The sequence below is a fragment of the Oncorhynchus nerka genome, linkage group LG18, assembly GCF_034236695.1.
Source record: "Oncorhynchus nerka isolate Pitt River linkage group LG18, Oner_Uvic_2.0, whole genome shotgun sequence".
In the NCBI taxonomy this organism is placed as follows: domain Eukaryota; kingdom Metazoa; phylum Chordata; class Actinopteri; order Salmoniformes; family Salmonidae; genus Oncorhynchus; species Oncorhynchus nerka.
This window is the reverse complement of record NC_088413.1, coordinates 57647827-57666812: the sequence shown is the minus strand read 5'-3', so window position 1 is coordinate 57666812 and position 18986 is coordinate 57647827. Positions and strand designations below refer to the sequence as shown.

Here is an 18986-nt window from a genome sequence, read left to right as displayed (position 1 = left end):
CTATATTGTATTTACTTTGCCACCATGGCCTTTTTTTGCCTTTACCTCCCTTATCTCACCTCATTTGCTCACATGGTATATAGACTTGTTTATACTGTATTATTGACTGTATGTTTGTTTTACTCCATGTGTAACTCTGTGTCGTTGTATGTGTCGAACTGCTTTGCTTTATCTTGGCCAGGTCGCAATTGTAAATGAGAACTTGTTCTCAACTTGCCTACCTGAAATAAAAAAAAAAAAAAAAATTGAATTTAGGGAGCCTTGTTTTCAGATTAGCCTTGTTAAAATATGGAGAATTGAAAGAAGGAAGATGTGGGAGTTTTGTTTTTTATTATTATTATGTAGTATTATTTGTGAGTGTAGTGTTAGATGGTAGGGTATTTTTGTGTTTTTGATTTGTTTAAAAAAATGTTTTTTTGTATTTTTTGTATTCATAACACTCCAGTAGGTGGCGGTAATGCAACATTTATTGGATGCCAACCGCCGTTATACCTCAACGAAGAAGAAAAGATGGCGGAGCATACGTTACACCACAATAATTATTTTACAAGAGACGTTGAGAAAAACGACGGATCTGTCTTGAAAATCAAACAGTGCTTTAAAGGAGACGTCGGTTGTGTGGTGTGGGATGCAGCAATTGTCCTGTCAAAATATTTAGAAACTAAACCGTTGTATGACCCTTGCTCGGGCGTGAACATGTGGGCTAGCAAAAACATTCTAGAGTTAGGAGCAGGAACAGGAGTTGTGGGCCTTATGGCAGCATCTTTGGGGTGAGTAACGTTAACTAGCAACTAAATGTTATTGTGAGCCTTTTATCTATATAAATCGTTGACTAACTATTTGCTTCGCTTCTAACTAAAGTAAACTATCTAACATTAGTTAGCTCGCTAACGTTTCTGTCTAGCTGAACTGTATATAAATACATAGCTACGTTCGCTACCTATCGAATGGTCTGAAATTACATTGGTACAGAACTGATTGATGAAATTATTTGAATCATAATGAACATATTGTCTTAATCCCTCTCTCTTTCTGTCCTGTAGGGCTCAGGTTACTGTGACAGACCTCGAGGACCTGCAGTCTCTACTCCAAGTCAATATCCAAGACAACCAGGAACTTGTCAGCAGTGGATCCATCGAAGCCAAGGTACTAAAATGGTCTGTACTGTACTTATCCCAGTACTTGTTAGTTAATATAGATTCTATTTCCTAAGAGAAGGCAAACTACAACCATAGTTATCACAGTAGGCTATAATGTGTAAGCAAACCATGGCTTTTCTATAGATGGGCCATGTAATCTAACCTTGTTCATGTCTCAAATGTGGAATTCTCTTACCTTTTTAAAGGGGTGAAAATGTGTCAGAGTTTCTACCACACCCACATTTTATCCTGATGGCGGACTGCATCTATTATGAACAGGTGTTGTACTTTATCATTTGCTGTTGTGATACTGAATTTGTGCAATTTTAATTTTGGGGGGTACTAACCTAAACTCATTTTTTGTTAGACTTGCTTTTTATTGCTTGAACACCTATACAACTGCCCAACACATTTAGTAATAAAACACTATTGATAGTGGGATGAGTTACTTTGAGTTCAATACATGGGTGAAAAATAACTTTTTTACTGTCTGTTGTACTTAGTCCGTGAAGCCACTGGTGGAAACCCTGAAGCACCTGGTTGGACCAGAGACCACCATCATATGCTGCTATGAGCAACGCACCGTGGGTGTCAACCCCAAAGTGGAGAAACAATTTTTTGAGGTGAGAAATCTGTCAGTTCTTGCTATCATATATACTGTTGTGTAAGGAAATGTAGTTAGCTGTTATATGCGAACTTTTCATTTCTTCTGTGGAGATCTTAGGACCATCTTCCTCTTCAATGACGTGCTGTTCCTCTGTTCTGTTGTCCAATCAGTTGCTTCTACAAGACTTCCAGTCTGAGGAGATCCCTTTGAACAAGCAGGACCCAGAGTATAACAGTCCTGACATCCGCATCCTTCACATTCGCAGAGCTGTCTGAGTGAATGAGTGTCTTGTGTATATGTGGTTGTCAGGGTTGTGGTATACAAATAATTGAATTGCACTCATGTACAGTTCACATGGTAAGTTAAATTGAATGGACCCCAGGGGAGAGCACTAATGTTGAAAGAACTCGTTTGAAAATCCTTTATCGATATATCCATGTTGTCTTAGTACGGACTATGAGTTTTACCAGACTGTGATACTCATTGCACCATGATTCTAAAACAAATCCCAGTTAGACTCCACGATATGACTTGGGTGCACAAAGTAAACAGCATAGGGGATCAATTTCTACAGCAGCTAAGAGTGTTGAAGCGTGAGGCTAAACTTCTCTGCTGTTTTGGTCCCGTACCACGAGACGCAAACTCGTACACGTGCAGATACTGTGTGTGACTGTGGGAGCGAAGTCTTGCATCCCACTCATCGCAATATATGTGGTGCTAAACGTGGCAACGTCATTTCGCTGGGTCTACCTTTGAAAAGGAAAAGAAAACATTCTTCTTCAGAACATTGTTTTTCTCATTACAGTATTTAACTGTTGGAACACATTTGTGGGATGATTAAGTGAATTTTTTATAGAAGTTAATGAAATATAAGTTTAGCTAATTAAAGTGTCATACAGAGACTATACTAAGTTGTGTCAAGTTGGCTGGATGTCTTTTGGGTGGTGGACCACTCTTAATACACAGGAAATTGTTGAGCATGAAAAACCCAGGAGCATTGCAGTTCTTGACACAAACCGGTTCGCCTGGCACGTACTACCATATCCCGTTCAAAGGCACTTACATATTTTGTCTTGCCCATTCACCATCTGAATGGCACACATACACAATCCATGTCTCAATGCTTAAGTATTCTTTAACCTGTCTCCTCCCCTTCATCTACACTGATTTAACAAGTGACATCCATGTCAGTCTGGATTCACCTGGTCAGTCTGTCATGGAAAGAGCAGGCGTTCTTAATGTTTTGTATACTCAGTGTATATGATGTTCAGCAGCAGAGTGCTAGTGTGTGGATATAGTCTTCAGAAAGTATTCATACCCCTTGACTTATTCCACATTTTGTAGTTACAGCCTAAATTTAAAACATTTTTCTCACCAGTCCCCACACACTATCCATAATGACAAAGTGAAAACATGTTTGTAGAAACATTAACATTTATTGTAAATTAAATACAGATCTAATTTACATAAGTATTCACACCCCTGAATCAATACATGCTAGAATCACCTTTGGCAGTGATTACAGCTGTGAGTCTTTCTGGGTAAGTCTAAGAGCTTTGCACAACTGGATTGTACTATATTTGCATCCACAAACATATTTAAGCTCTGTCAAGTTGGATCATTGCAGGACAGCCATTTAAGTCTTGCCATCAATTTTTAAAATCTGATTTAAAGGCCACTCAGGAACATTCAATATGGTTTTGGTAAGCAACTCCAGTGTATATTTGATCTTTGTTTTAGGTTATTGTCCTGCTGAAAGGTGAATTGGTCTCCCAGTGTCTGTTGGAAAGGAGACAACCAGGTTTTTCTATAGGATTTTGCCTTAGCTCTGTTCTGTTTCTCTTATCCTAAAAAACTCTCTAGTCCGTGCCAATTAAAAGCATACCCATAACATGATGCAGCCATTTTTCTGTACAGGCTTCCTTCTTTTCACTCTGTCAATTGGATTACTATTGTGGAGTAACTATAATGTTGTTGATTCAACCTCAGTTTTCTCCTGTCACAGCCATTAAACTAACTTTTAAAGTCACCAATGGCCTCGTGGTGAGGGCTGTTTTCCTTCCTCTCCGGCAACTGAGTTAGGAAGGACGTCTATCTTTACTGTGACTGGGTGTATTGATATACCATCCAAAGTGTAATGAATCATTTCACCATGCTCAAAGGAATATTCAATGTCTGCTTTAGGTAACCTATCTACCAATAGGTTCCCTTTGCGAGGCATTGAAAAACCTCCCTGGTCTTCGTGGTTGAATCTGTTCGAAATTCTTTGCTTTACAGAGGGACCTTACAGTGATCTGTATGTGTTGGGTAGAGAGATGAGGTAGTCATTCAAACATGTTAATAACTTATTGCACACAATCCATGCAACTTATTATGTGACTTGTAAAGTACATTTTTACTTCTGAAATTATTTACACTTTTCATAAAGTGGTTGAATACTTATTGACTCAAGACAATAGATTTATTTTTTATTAATTTGTGTAAAAAAAAAAAAAAAGAACATAATTCCACTTTGACATTATGGGGTATTGTGTGTAGGCCAGTGACACAATCTCAACTTAATCCATTTTAAATTGAGGCTGTAACACAAAGTCAAGGGGTGTGAATACTTTCTGAAGGCACTGTAGATAGCAGACAATCACTATTCTCTGTGATGCACTGAGCTATTTGTTCAGTGTGTGCGCCCTTTCCAGCCCTTACACATTGGTGCACTGAACGTTAAATCATACTGGCTCTGAGCAATACCCTGCTCGTTCTATTGTGCATGATTTTATTAAGCCAGGCAAGTCTGTTAACCGGCCCAACCCTAACGACGCTGGGCCAATTGTGTGCCACCCTATGGGAATCCCAAACACTGCCGATTGTGATACAGCCTGGAATCGAATCAGGGTCTGTAGGGAAGCCTCTAGCACTGAGATGCAGTGCCTTAGTGCCACTCGGAAGCAACTGGACTCCATGCAAACAGATTGCTGCAGAACAGGCCTGGTGGATGGGAATGGTTCTAGCTCTGTCCTTTCAGGTGACCTGCTTCTGGAATTGGCACCCACTGCCTTTCATATGCCTCAAACAGATGGGTCCACTAAACCAGTGTTTCCCAACTCTGGTCATCAAGTACTCCCAACAGCACACGTTTTTTTGTTGTAGCCCAGGACAAAAACACCCGATTCAACTTGTCAAAGGCTTGATGATTAGTTGCCAAGTAGAATCAGGTGTTTTTGTCTGAGGCCACAGCAAAAATATGTAGTGTTGGGGGTAATCGAGCACATGACCCTCAGATGAGGCCTAGGATGATTTCCAAAGAAATGACCAGTTACTTCCATTTCTGAGCACTAGGGGGCAATAGTTGCTCACAATGGGAAACAACAAGTTGTGCTGGAAAGGTAACATTTCTAAATGTAGATGTTTAATATTGATTTGATTAAGATTTAACATTTAAGCTAAAGTAGACATTCACCATAATTAATACAATGAACCACCAAATAATTTATCATGTTACATGTCATAGCTTTTCTATACTCCATACTGTAGTTCAATGTTCATGCATCACCAAGTAGATCGAGCATAGAGCCAGCTTCCCTGAATGGCCCTCCATGCAGGGGGAATTCCTCATCAAGCCCCAGATTAGTAGGAAGATTCTCTTTTTCAAGCATAAACCATGAAGCGCGCTGCATACTCCCACAGGCATGCATGGGCCCCCTCGCAGCCTTTCATGCATATCTCTGTTTACATAGTGGAGCTGTAGTGTTGTTGGTTGGCAGGTCTGCCTCCAATGCCCTCTCTTCAGCTATATGGAGAGACTCAATGACATTTACTAACAAGCAAGTCGGGGTTAATCTCCATGTTAAGTGTTTGCTGACTAATGACTTTGTATTTTTTATTTATTTTTGTTTCTAAATCAAATTTGGCTGATTCATTAATGATGATTAATAGGGATAGTAATCAAACTATACCAGTCATTGTCTGGGTTCAATCAAGTGATCCACTTAGCAGTGAAAAACCTACTATCTTAAAACCTGCTTAAATGACCATCTGTGATGTATACTATTCACTCCCCTGAGTTTGGCCTTGTTTGTTAAAGTAGGACATTTTGTATAAAATAAAAAAACTTCTCAGATTTAAAAAGGATTGTAATCTAAAGTGAATACCAAGAGATTTGTTTTAAATCTAAAGCGGTCGGACAGCGAATGAATGAATTCTCCATAATCCAATTTTGAATGACTAAACAGTGGATTTACTGTAGATTTATCATTCTCACAGTTGTAAACATAGTACAATTGTTTCATTCACACCTGCACTGTTGGGGTCTCGGTGCTTAAGAATCACTGTACACTGAAACTACATGTGCATGTGACTAAATAAAAAAATGTAACCAAATCAGAATACACACGCCTCCCTTTCCTATCCAAAAGACACTCGAGAGACAAAAAAAGTGCTGGATATCAGAACCTTTTACAAATGCACATACTGTACATTCTAACATGTCCTAGTCACAAACACACACAGGAGACAGATGAAAGTGTGCATGTTAGTTGAATGAATCACAGACCCCCACCCTCAAATCCCTCAAGGCCTTCTTGGCTGATAATACATAGCCTCTAAATCCTTCCACTCAACAGGAAAAGGCAGGAGGAATGTGGCAATTGCACAGAGATTAATTGCCATTTGTTGCCTTTGCTATAAATAACCAAAACAGATCATTTGAGAATTACTGCTAGTGGCTCTCTTTTCTACCTATGTATGCTGTCCAAGTGCCACTGGACTGTAGGGCTTCCTATTCAATCCCCTCTTCTCCTTGGCCAGGATATGTTTAGCCTAATTACTTTGACACAGAGCCGGTATTGAGTGTCATCCTCCTCCCCTCTGGGTGGTGAGGACAGGGCATGACAGGGCAGAGGGATGAAGGGGAAGTCCAGTACATGGTGTCATTGAGCAGCATTTCAGATTGTCCCTCTCTCTCCTCTCCCTTACAATTTCTCCTGCTATAAAAATGTTAACGCTTACGTTCTCTTAAAATGTATCCTCGTTTTCTTTATTTCGGCTAGCACTACAGTAAGAAGGCTTTCACTGAAATAAGAACAGCTGCCATGACCAGAGGAGCGCTGCGATTGCTGCATTCTGATGATGAACTTATCTTTTTGGACCTGACTGTTTCAATTGATAGTTATACTGTATGTGTGCACCTGTCCAGTGTATATGAGAATCATTTTTATTTGATTTTTTATCGTATAACATTTTTGACAAGCAGAATATTACTGCTTAAAAAACCCCAATAAGGACTGCTGGTGGAAATACTTTTAGTATTTCAGAGGCAATTTGGAGCATACTTCTGTAAACCTGCCTACACATTGTTACTGTGAGATACAACTTCCAAATACCACTTCCTCTGTATTTCACAGTTCTGTGAAAAGGGAAAACATTAAGTCATAATGATGAAGATCATGTGATGGGGCTACTGTTTCCAGTCTTGCATGTAGGTCATCATTCTCATGTTATGGAGTGCTCTGTAAAGGTGCCAGCCATTCTGGAGCACATTCCCAAACCTCTGCATAAATTCCACAGACAGCGAGAGAGAGCAGAGAGACTGCTGCATCACAGCCTAGTGACACAGAAGAGCCTTTGTGTCATCCTCATCAAGCTGCTGCCAATTCATCCTAGCCAGGAGATGTTGTCGCTGCTCCACAAAAGAACACACATTTTCTTGACTACTTAAGAATAGAAATAAGATTGAGATGATTAAAAATAGACTGGTACCAGTAGTGTAAAAGTGGAGCTCCTCTGATATAGTGGAGGCTGGTGGGAGGAGCTATAGGAGGATAGGCTCCTTGTAATGGCTGGAATGGAATTAATGGAACGGTATCAAATGTATGTAAACCCCATGTTTGAATCCGTTCCATTGATTCCATTCCAGCCATAACAATGAGCCTGTCCTCCTATAGCTCCTCCCATCAACCTCCACTGCTCTGATATGACAACAGTTTTTACAGACCCAGCTCTCTGATTTCAGACTGGCAGGCCCATAGAGTCATGTACACAAAAGCTCAAAATTATCTGACAATGTTCTAAATAGAGCATAACATTTTATTGTGATGTTTTGTATTTGCATTGTGTACAGCAGTGTCCCGGTCTTGGATAAGAAGGCACAGATGGCTGATTATTTTCAAAGCTCAGTTCTATAAGAAAGGAGTGTACAGTGCCAATGGAGCATAGCCCAATTCTAGAGATTGAATGGATAGAGCAACGGCTGTAAACGGCTGCCTTAATCCACATCATCACCCGGGGAGCAGTTGTTGTTGGGGGTTCACTTCACAGATTTTCCCCACCTTGATGGCTCTGGGATTCGAACCAGCAACCTTTCGGTTACTGGCCCAACAGCTTGGCTGCCTGCACATTGTCAGTCTGAACCCTGACACTACTCCAATTCAGTGGGGGAAAAATACCCAATACTTGAGTATAAGTAAAGAGACCTTAATAGAAAATGACTCAAGTGAAAGTCACCCAGTAAAATACTACTTGAGTAAAAGTCAAAGTATTTGGTTTTAAATATAATTAAGTGTGAAAAGTCAACGTAATTGCTAAAATATACTTAAGTATAAAAGTAAAACTATAAATAATTTTACATTCCTTATTAAGCTCACCAGATGGCACCCTTTTATTTATTTTTTTATTTACGGGTTTGGTATCATAACACTCAGACATAACAAACATTTACAAATGAAGAATGTGTTGTTAATTGAGTCCGCTACATCAGAGGCAGCAGGGATGTCCAGGGATGTTCTCTTGAGAAGTGCGTGAATTGGACCATTTTCCTGTACTGCTAAGCAATTTGAAATGTAACTAGTCATTTTGGGTGTCAGGGGAAATGTATGGAGTAAAAAGTACTCTTACTTTCTTTAGGAATGTAATGAAGTAAAAGTTGTCAAAAATATAAATAGTAAAGTACAGATACCCCAAAAATGACTTAAGTAGTACTTTAAAGTATTTTTACTTAAGTACTTTACACCACTGCTCCAATTAGAGTCTGACATTGAGTGTGACAGTGTGGTGGTGAGCTCCTCTGTGGATGGAGCGTAATGAGAAGTCTCTGAGCGGTGAATGCCTTATATCCGTCAGCCTGTCACTGATGGAGTAGGTTAGTCACTGATCATGGCCGCCAGAGACACTCAGTGAATATCACCACCAAACACCAGTCGCTGAAATGCACCACTTATATGCGTATGATAGTTACTCAACATAGATAATGAAAGACAGTTATTCAAAGCCCAGGTGTCAGTATCAGTCAATTAACCACAACTGAGCACGATAAGTTTCTCTGTTCTAGGTGCACATCTAAGTGATCCCATTATAACAGAGGTGGACAGACACCACACTGGGTAGGTCAGTGCTGCACCTCTACTTAACAAAGGTGTATGGCAAATACAGGCCCTCTGACTCACAAGATCTGATACAAAGACATACTGTACACACAAGCACGCATACCCTCAAAAGAGGGTAAAACATCCAACTAGAAAATGATTTATAAATGAGTTATTTCCCCCTCAACAACAGGTGTAGTCTAGAGTGCTGTTCTTCCAACTATACAACACATCTCAAAGAGAATGGGGGGGATCAGACACTCTTTACTCATGTCCTGTACAGCTGGTCAAACACAGTGCTCTCTGCATATGAGTCTGGACATTCTGGGACAAATACTGTATAAATCAGCTTTTCTGTGTGTTCACACCCTTACACAGCTGTGATAGATATACTGCAATACCCCAGAGGGCCAATACAGACAAACTTGAGGCTTTCACAGAGTAGGATAGAAATAGATGCCCCCTCCCGGGTTCCTTACAAAAGAGTGTTATGTGAGGCATAATGCATTGCTGTTGCTGATTATGGGTCAATGCACAAGCTGCCAACTAGACTGGACTCTTAATTTGTTTAATGGATCAAATTGCTATGGTGGTTAGCAGGCTCATGTCACCACCTCAGTACATTAAAGATCACTGACCACCAGTCGTTAATCATTTATAACAGGACTTTATTCAACCTCTGTATTCTGGAGCTATGCCCAGTGTGCATCTATGACTTTCTGGCCCTAATTCTCACTAAACTGGTCCACTGCATTTCAATATTTACTATGTATTTAAACTAAAAGACATTCAGCAGTGATAACCAATCCTCAACCTCAAGTCAATACTTTGCTCTCAGACAGCAGCTGTATGTATTTTGTTCACCCTGGTCTGCTGAGAGCTTGCACGTATGACTTCATTCAAGCATTTTAGCCACGGCAGGAAACCCAAAGCTAAATTCAAAACCACTTCCTGCCCCATCTTTAAACTGAGCACTTTTGTGTGTGTATATTATTGACAGTGTGTCAGAGGTAGCTATAACTCATTGTGGGTTGGGATGACCAGAGGAGAGAGGTTCCGTAATGGATGTTTTACTGTACTTGAGGATAAACAGTTACCCAACAAAGCTTTGTGCAATGTGGTTTTGAGTGGGGCTCCCTCTACCACTTGGCAGATGTCAAATAATCTACCATAGTCACTGTGTGTGTGACTCACAAACCACACTGCTTATCCCCCTGGGTGTGGTGGCTGAATGTAAGCTCCAGCGTTGGGCCATCAGTTGACCACACTCAGCCCAAACTAAGAGCAGAAGAGAGTGGGCCAGAGGTGAGTTACTCACAGGGCCTGATGCTTTAGTAAGCCTAACACCACAGACAGGGGTGAGGCCTAAGTGCATGTCTACAATGCTGTACTACTCACCATGTTTATCCACATGCCTTTGTTGAAATATTCATATGAAATATTTGCCTAGAGGGCAAAGACCTCAACCTGGCCAAGAGTGCAAGCAATGTGAAATTGTTCACAGGTTTGTGGTCTCTCGTTTTCTTCGCCGTCTTCCCCTTTCCAAATAGCATAGAGGAACTCCACTACGGGAAACAGTTCAAACTAAATGACCTCAGTGTTACCAAAACCATTCCACTAGCCCCATTAGGGTGTTACCATACCCACCGGCCCAACAAACTGATGAATTTGTCTTGCACATTCTTGGAGAAACCAGTGAAAGGGTGTGCACGTCAAGCTGTTCCCTTTGCATATAGTTATGCGCTCGCCCTCCTGCTATGTCAGTTTACCATACAGAAGTCAAGTGATACTGATGATCGAACCTTCCGTGGCAGGGTTCCAAGAACACGTGGCTGTACATCACTGGTAACACTGAAGTTCAGTGAACACATGCTTCCTGATCCTTTTCCATTTCCCTGTCATTTGCAGTGGTTTTATTGGGTCCTGGAGCACTGGCACTACACATGCTCCATGACCACATCCATGATCATTCCACCTTCTGTGGTAAAGGTATTTTGGCAAAGCATCTAAGGCCAATCCCAACTGTTGAGACATCTGACCATGTAACATCTACCAAGTAAATATACATCTTCGTTCCTTACACAAACGCATGAAAATATACAGTGCATTCGGAAAGTATTCAGACGCCTGGACTTTTTCCACATTTTGCACATTTTAGACTTTTTCTAAAATTGAATAAAGTATATTTTCTCTTCAAACTACACGCAATACCCCATAACGACAAAGTGAAAACAGGTGTTTAGAAATGTTTGCAAATGTATTAAAAATAAACAGAAATACCTTATTTACATAAGTATTCAGACTCTTTGCTATGAGAGTCGAACATTGAGCTCAGGTGCATCCTGCTTTCATTGATTAACCTTGAGATGTTTCTACAACTTGATTGGAGTTCACCTGTGGTAAATTCAATTGATTGGACATGATTTGGGAAGGCAGACACCGGTCTATGTAAGGTCCCACAGTTGACAGTCCATATCAGAGCAAAAACTAAGCCATGCGGTTGAAGGAATTGTCAGTAGAGCTCAGAGACAGGATTGTGTCAAGGAACAGATCTGCGGAAGGGTACGAAAAAATTCTGCAGCCTCGAAGGTTGCAACGAACACAGTGGCGTCCATCATTCTTAAATGGAAGAAGTTTGGAACCATCAAGACTCTCCGTAGAGCTTGCCACCCGGCCAAACTGAGCAATCGGGGGAGAAGGGCTTTGGTCAGGGAGGTGACCAAGAACCCAATGGTCAGTCTGACAGAGCTCCAGAGTTCCTCTGTGGAGATGTGAGAACCTTCCAGAAGGACAACCGTCTCTGCAGAACTCCACCAATCAGGCCTTTATGGTAGTGTTCAGACAAGGACAGGGACTGGGAGACTGGTCAGGATCAAGGGAAAGATGACCAGAGCAAAGTACAGAGAGATCCTTGATGAAAACAGGCTCCAGAGTGCTCAGGACCTCAGACTGGGGGCGAACATTCACCTTCCAACAGGACAACAACCCTAAACACACAGCCAAGACAACATAGGAGTGACTCTGGGACAAGTCTCTGAATGTCCTTGAGTGGCCCAGCCAGAGCCCGGACTTGAACCCGATCGAACATCTCTGGAGAGACCTGAAAATAGCTGTGCAGCGACGCTCCCCATCCAACCTGACAGAGCTTGAGAGGATCTGCAGAGAGGAATGGGAACCCCCCAACAATTTTTTATATTTTTATTTAATCTTTATTTAACTAGGCAAGTCAGTTAAGAACAAATTCTTATTTACAATGACAGCCTACCAAAAGGCCTCCTGCGGGGACGAAAAATACAATATAAATATAGGACAAAACACACATCACAACTAGAGACACAACACTCCATAAAGAGAGACCTAAGACAACAACATAACAAGGCAGCAAAACATGACAACACAGCAATGGTAGCAACACAACATGACAACAACATGGTAGCAACACAACATGGTAGCAGAAAAAAAAACATGGTACAAACATTATTGGGCAAAGTCAACAGCACAAATGTCAAGAAGGTAGAGACAACAACACATCATACAAAGCAGCCACAACTGTCAGTAAGAGTGTCCAGGATTGAGTCTTAGAATGAAGAGATTGAGATAAAACTGTCCAGTAAATAAAGGTGTGCTAATCTTGTAGCGTCATACCCAAGAAGAATCGAGGCTGTAATCGCCGCCAAAGGTGCTTCAACAAAGTACTGAGTAAAGGGTCTGAATACTTATGTAAATGAGATAGCAAATGTATAAAAAAACAAAACATGTATAGAAACCTGGGGTATTGTGTGTAGATTGCTGAGGGGGGGGGACAATTTCATCCATTTTAGAATAAGGCTGTAATATAACAAAATGTGGAAAAGGTCAAGGGGTCTGAAAACTTTCCGAATGCACATCTCCCTTCCTTACATAAAATAATGAAAACCCATTGCTAGCCATCTTTTCCTCTCAGGAAGCCTCTGGGATTTCAGCCAACCTCAGCAGGAATAGAGAGGGGGGCAGGGGGTCTCATCTTCACAGAGGAATGGTCGTAAAACCTGGCTGACTATCTCTGTCCTCGTATGGCTGTCATAAAGGTTGTAGAGATCATCTGGTAGTAATGAATCAGGGAGAACCACAGTAGTCAATACTGCCCAATTAAACTGCAATCAGTGTCCTAATGGAGGCCCTTGACTGAGCTCCTACTGGGAGGAGGGTGATGGAGTGTGTGTTGACACCAACACACAAGCACACTAACTGTGTCTGAGGAAATGCAAGTAAGCATATGTTTAAGTGTTTGTATGTGTTTTATCAGTGCTGTAAATCACACAACCCCTTCCTGACCAGTAGCAAATACCAAGCAAAGAGGAATCCACATTGGAACTCAAACTTGTCTGCAAGTTTGAGAGACAGTTTGACAGCACAGCTGAAACATGTTCATCCTTTTCCATCTCCTAAGTAAGAATGTTCATGGTATGCCATACAGTCTATTGACAACACTATAAATGCTTCTGAACAGTGAACAAGTTTTTATCCACTAACTCAGCTGTGTGGGGTGCACATTTGTTTGTGGCATGTGGTTTGTATGATACATTTATCCAGTGCCTTATCATGTGGGTAGATGTCACCTGACCTGTCTGACCGAAACTGAATGAGCCAGAATCAGTCCATGGTCAACTGGAAAATTGTCACTTGTTCATCCCACAATGATTGTGTTTTCAGCCACCAATAGCTTGTGGGTGCTTTATATGCGCTACAGTCAATTATGATTGCATGACCACTTATATTAACTATAAATATGAATAAAACGCCTACAATTTCCAAAAGATAACCAAACAAAAACATATTTACAAGGTGTTTGTGCCGTCATGTGCATTAGTAGCACAATTTCTAACTTATTTGCATTCGTTTTTACTTACACTTATATGATGACTTCTCCATTGATGTTGTTTTTAAGTTTTGGCTGAATTTCTTAACGGATGTACAATTGTCACGAATTGAATTATGAAGAGTTTCAGGCATAATTGTACACTCGCAAAGCCGACTAAAAACGAGGGCTGAGGGGCTAAGGTTGTTTGGCTAATCATTTGGACCACCCCCCAAGATGGCGACGGGGATTCCCCCAAGGGCATAAGGCGAGTGTAAATGGACGAGGGTGTGTCTTTTATGAGTTTGCACCACAGCCTTAGTGTAATGAATCTTGTCCAGGAGAGAATGACTGCCCCCTCGCATTGAGGATTTCAAGCCAAAGGTCGACCACGGTAGTTTTTCCCCCTCATTGAGATAACATCTCTTTTCCAAGAGAGACCTGGTCCAATAGCAGCAGGGGGAACAATGTTTCATACACAACAACTTACATACTAACAACATTAAACAACTAAACTCAGCCAAAAAAAATAAACGTCCTCTCACTGTCAACTGCATTTATTTTCAACAAACCTATCATGTGTAAATATTTGTATGAACATAAGATTCAACAACTGAGACATAAACTGAACAAGTTCCACGGATATGTGACTAACAGAAATTGAAAAATGTGTCCATGAACAAAGGGGTGGGGGTCAAAATCTAAAGCAACAGTCAGTATCTGGTGTGGCCACCAGCTGCATCAAGTACTGCAGTGCATCTCCTCCTCATGGACTGCACCAGATTTTCCAGTTCTTGCTGTGAGATGTTACCCCACTCTTCCACCAAGGCATATGCAAGTTCCCAAACATTTCTGGGGGGAATGGCCCTAGCCCTCACCCTCTGATCCAACAGGTCCCATACGTGCTCAATGGGATTGAGATCCAGGCTCTTCGCTGGCCATAGCAGAACACTGACATTCCTGTCTTGCAGGAAATCACACACAGAATGAGCAGTGTGGCTGGTGGCATTGTCATGCTGGAGGGTTATGTCAGGATGAGCCTGCAGGAAGGGTACCACATGAGGGAGGAGGATGTCTTCCCTGTAACGCACAGCTCTGAGATTGCCTGCAATGACAACAAGCGCAGTCCGATGATGCTGTGACACACCGCCCCAGACCATGACAGACCCTCCACCTCCAAATCGATCCTGCTCCAGAGTACGATAAACGCGAAACCGACCATCACCCCTGGTGAGACAAAACCGTGACTCGTCAGTGAAGAGCACTTTTTGCCAGTCCTGTCTGGTCCAGCGCAGGTGTGATATTTGGATGTACCGATCCTGTGCAGGTGTTGTTTCACGTGGTCTGCCACTGCGAGGATGATCAGCTGTCTGTCCTGTCTTAGGCATCTCACAGTACGGACATTGCAATTTATTTCCCTGGCCACATCTGCAATCCTCATGCCTCCTTGCAGCATGTCTAAGGCACGTTCACACAGATGAGAAGGGGCCCTGGGCATCTTTCTTTTGGTGTTTTCAGAGTCAGTAGAAAGGCCTCTTTAGTGTCCTAAGTTTTCATACCTGTGACCTTAATTGCCTACCATCTGTAAGCTGTTTGTGTCTTAACGACTGTCCCACAGGTGCATGTTCATTAGTTGTTTATGGTTCATTGAACAAGCATGGGAAATAGTGTTTAAACCCTTTATAATGAAGATCTGTTAGGTTATTTGGATTTTACGAATTATCTTAAAGACAGGGTCCTGAAAAAGTGGTACCCTGCCACGTTTCTTTTTTTGCTGAGTTTATAAACACACATACAGTACAACAATGACATATTACATTAAAAACACAAAAGTCTTGACCAAAAAACAGCTGTCCTAAAGACAATTACACTATTCTATGATATATACATTGATCAAGTGTTTAAATTCCACCAACAAAACTAGATGGGGCGGCAGGTAGCCTAGTGATTAGAGCATTGGACTATTAAGCTACAAGGTAAACATCTGTCGTTCTGCCCCTGAACAAGGCAGTTAACCCACTGTTCTCTGGAAGGCCGTCATTGAAAATAAGAATTTGTTCTTAATAACTGACTTGCCTGGTAAAATAAAAAAGATTATCAAATTTTTAAATGTTCAGGAGAGAATTCCAGGACCATGGAGCTGAGTAAACTAAAACTATTTCTACCATAACCTGTTCTAATTTTTGGTACCGTTGGAAGCAAATGAGAATGGGACCGTAATTGATATTTATTTGCAGGCATTGTTTCCAGAAAACAGGATCCCCCATTAATGTGAATGGGGAAATGGCGATCTTCGTGGTCAATATTAGTGGATATATAAAAAAACATCAAACACAATCATGGTACCAATAATTGCTTCTATTTCACCAGATGTATGTCCTTGAACCAATTACTTTCAAATTTCATACAGACGAAGTTAAAAGGATAATTTAGTAGCTAATGGCAGCCTGCAGTACCTCAGTCAGCCTTCAACTTGATATATTCAATGAGGGGGCAGCACTGAGCTAGCCTGCAACATCACTTCCTAGAATAGCTCAAATGCATCTTTCTTTTTTCCAACGCAGTTAAGCTAAAACCACACCCCGTTATTCAGAGTGGCGTTCTATGCTCACATTGGCTAGCTAGCGTGGTCTCACTGACAGGCGATCAGCGCAGAGACAGTGGTAAGGATAGAGTGTAATTTAACAATTAGCTGCCTACCGTAATAAAGGTCTATTATTATCATCATGTTTGGTAACATTTGCCCATGTATTTATTTTCAGTTTCAATGAGTTGCAAAAATGTCTCAGAACTCAGCTGACCTTCAATTGAGAACATTTTAGCTAAGTTAACTTAGGCTACTTAACGTTACTAGCTCAGTGTTTGAGGTTGTTATATTATCATTAGTAGTGTATTATCAGGTAAAAGCATATGCTTATTATTCACAATTTCTCAAATATTTATTCTAATCATTCAGTCGAATACGCTATACTACACAGCCATTGAATCGGTATTTGAGCGTTAAGGGACGTTAATGGCTAGCTTGGTCCACGACATTATGTTGTTATATTTTTCAATATCGAAATAGAAGGGCAAATGTTATTAATCAGTGACTGGAATTTTGTGCTACGTGATATTCACTCCCGGACTTGGAGAGCGCTCAAAGCGTTGAAGAACGGCCCTCTGAATAATGAGGCGTGGTTTTGGCTTAACTGGGTTGGGGAAAAGAAAGACGCAGCTCCAACTGGGCATTGCAATGGTTCCAAAAACACCCCCATGTTGCAAAACGGTGACACGCTGAAATTTACACTTCCTGGTCTTCAAACACACCACCATTTTCATAGGAAACAATACGTCCATATTTTTTTACAGTCAATGGTCGTGTATTGAGAGATTTCCGCTTACCTGTAAATAGGCCAGCTGCAATGTCAAAAAAATATATATTTTAAAAATTCATGAAAACTAAAATTAGCTTTTTGATTTTTAATTTAAGGTTAGGGTTAAGCATGAGTGGTAGCAGCGTGGTTAACTTCAAAATCAGATTTTATGAAATGTATGGAATACAGTGATCACAGTCATTGTAAATAAGAATTTGTTCTTAACTGACTTGCCTAGTTAAATAAAGGTTCAATTTAAATGATATATATACATTTATTGCTAAACCTATCAAATCTATAAAAGGACACTGTCCCGTGCTGTGCTGCTGAGAAAGGAAATACCCATTGCTGTTGAATAAAACTAACGGATCTTCTGTTGCCCAAAACCCCAGGGCCTACCCGCATCAATCCTGTCTTTGTGAGGACTGTAAACACTCCCTTTGTCCTTAATCAGATTTAAATGGGAGAACTAAAGCATTCCTTCCATTGCTCCTCAGTGTCTGTCTCAATCTGGCTCCAATGGAGTCCTATTGCTGGTGAATTGTAATTATTATTATTTTTTAATTGTTAAAACAGGGGGCACACCAGATTAATCATATTCATAGACCCCATGACCACAAGAAATAAGACCTCAGCACAATAAGCAATATATATTTTGTATATATTGTAGGGGTGCACCACAGTGCATGCACTATTTGTATTTACATTCACATTACTATTTCAGGCAACCAGTTAATATACAAACACTCGATCAGTATGTTTTATATACATGACATCTAGAGAAATGCAATCCAATCAGTCAGATAATTAACAATAAAGAACCGATACGAAAATGATTGATAATGTTAAAAATGACAGTTGGAGGGACATGGTCTGTCTTGACTTGTCCTGCCCTATAACAAGCATGTGGGGTTTGAACAATTCTATTAAAATGTATTCATCAGTCCCACCAAGCCACTGCAGTTTAAAACGGGGATCAATAAATATCCCAGGAGAGGCCTGCCTTCCCTCTCTGTGGCACTCCCAGATATTGACTCTGTGAGATGCTGCGAGTCCTCCGTCCTTCAACATCGATCGAGGGGTGGATCACTCTCCTCCCACTGTTGAGGGATGCCCATCACATCCCAGGCTGATGATGTTCTACCCAAACCATCCATCCTATGTCGAGGGACAGGAGACCTATCCCTGGGCCTTGTTGACAAATAAGTATGAAACTCATCCTGTACCAAATGCTAGGGCCAGTTCGAGCACCCCTTTCCTTCCCCAATCCTGCTCAGGTTCAAATCCCCCCTACTATGTAACTGTATCCTCATCAGTACAGTATTTAAACAAGGCACAATTCATCAAACATCATTTCTGGACATCAGTCCTTTCCCACACCCCACTCCGCATACAATGTCCACATCCTCTCAACAATGGCCACCCAGTGCTAGAGAACCCACCAACAACCCCTTCCTGACTTGTAGCAACTAGCAAGCAAAGAGAAATCCACTTTGGAACTCAAACTTGTCTGCAAGTTTTAGAGACAGTTTGGCAGCACAGCTGAAACATGTTCATCCTTTTCCATCTAAGTAATAATGTTCATGGTATGCCATAAATTCTACTGACAACACTATAAATGCTTCTGAAAAGTAAACATGTATGTATCCACTAACTCAGCAGTGTGAGGTGTATAGTTGCAAGGGCATGATTCAT

At 41.0% G+C, this 18986-nt stretch overlaps 1 protein-coding gene across 1 annotated transcript; it reads left to right on the top strand.

The window, feature by feature from the left end:
• Nucleotides 1-487: 487 nt before the first annotated feature.
• vcpkmt (valosin containing protein lysine (K) methyltransferase) lies at nucleotides 488-3775 on the top strand. Its single transcript, XM_029688703.2, has 5 exons — nucleotides 488-770; nucleotides 1044-1157; nucleotides 1346-1418; nucleotides 1643-1762; nucleotides 1917-3775. Exons 1-5 carry the CDS (start codon nucleotides 511-513, stop codon nucleotides 2019-2021), a joined length of 672 nt encoding a protein of 223 aa, XP_029544563.1. The 5' UTR covers nucleotides 488-510; the 3' UTR covers nucleotides 2022-3775.
• Nucleotides 3776-18986: the final 15211 nt, after the last annotated feature.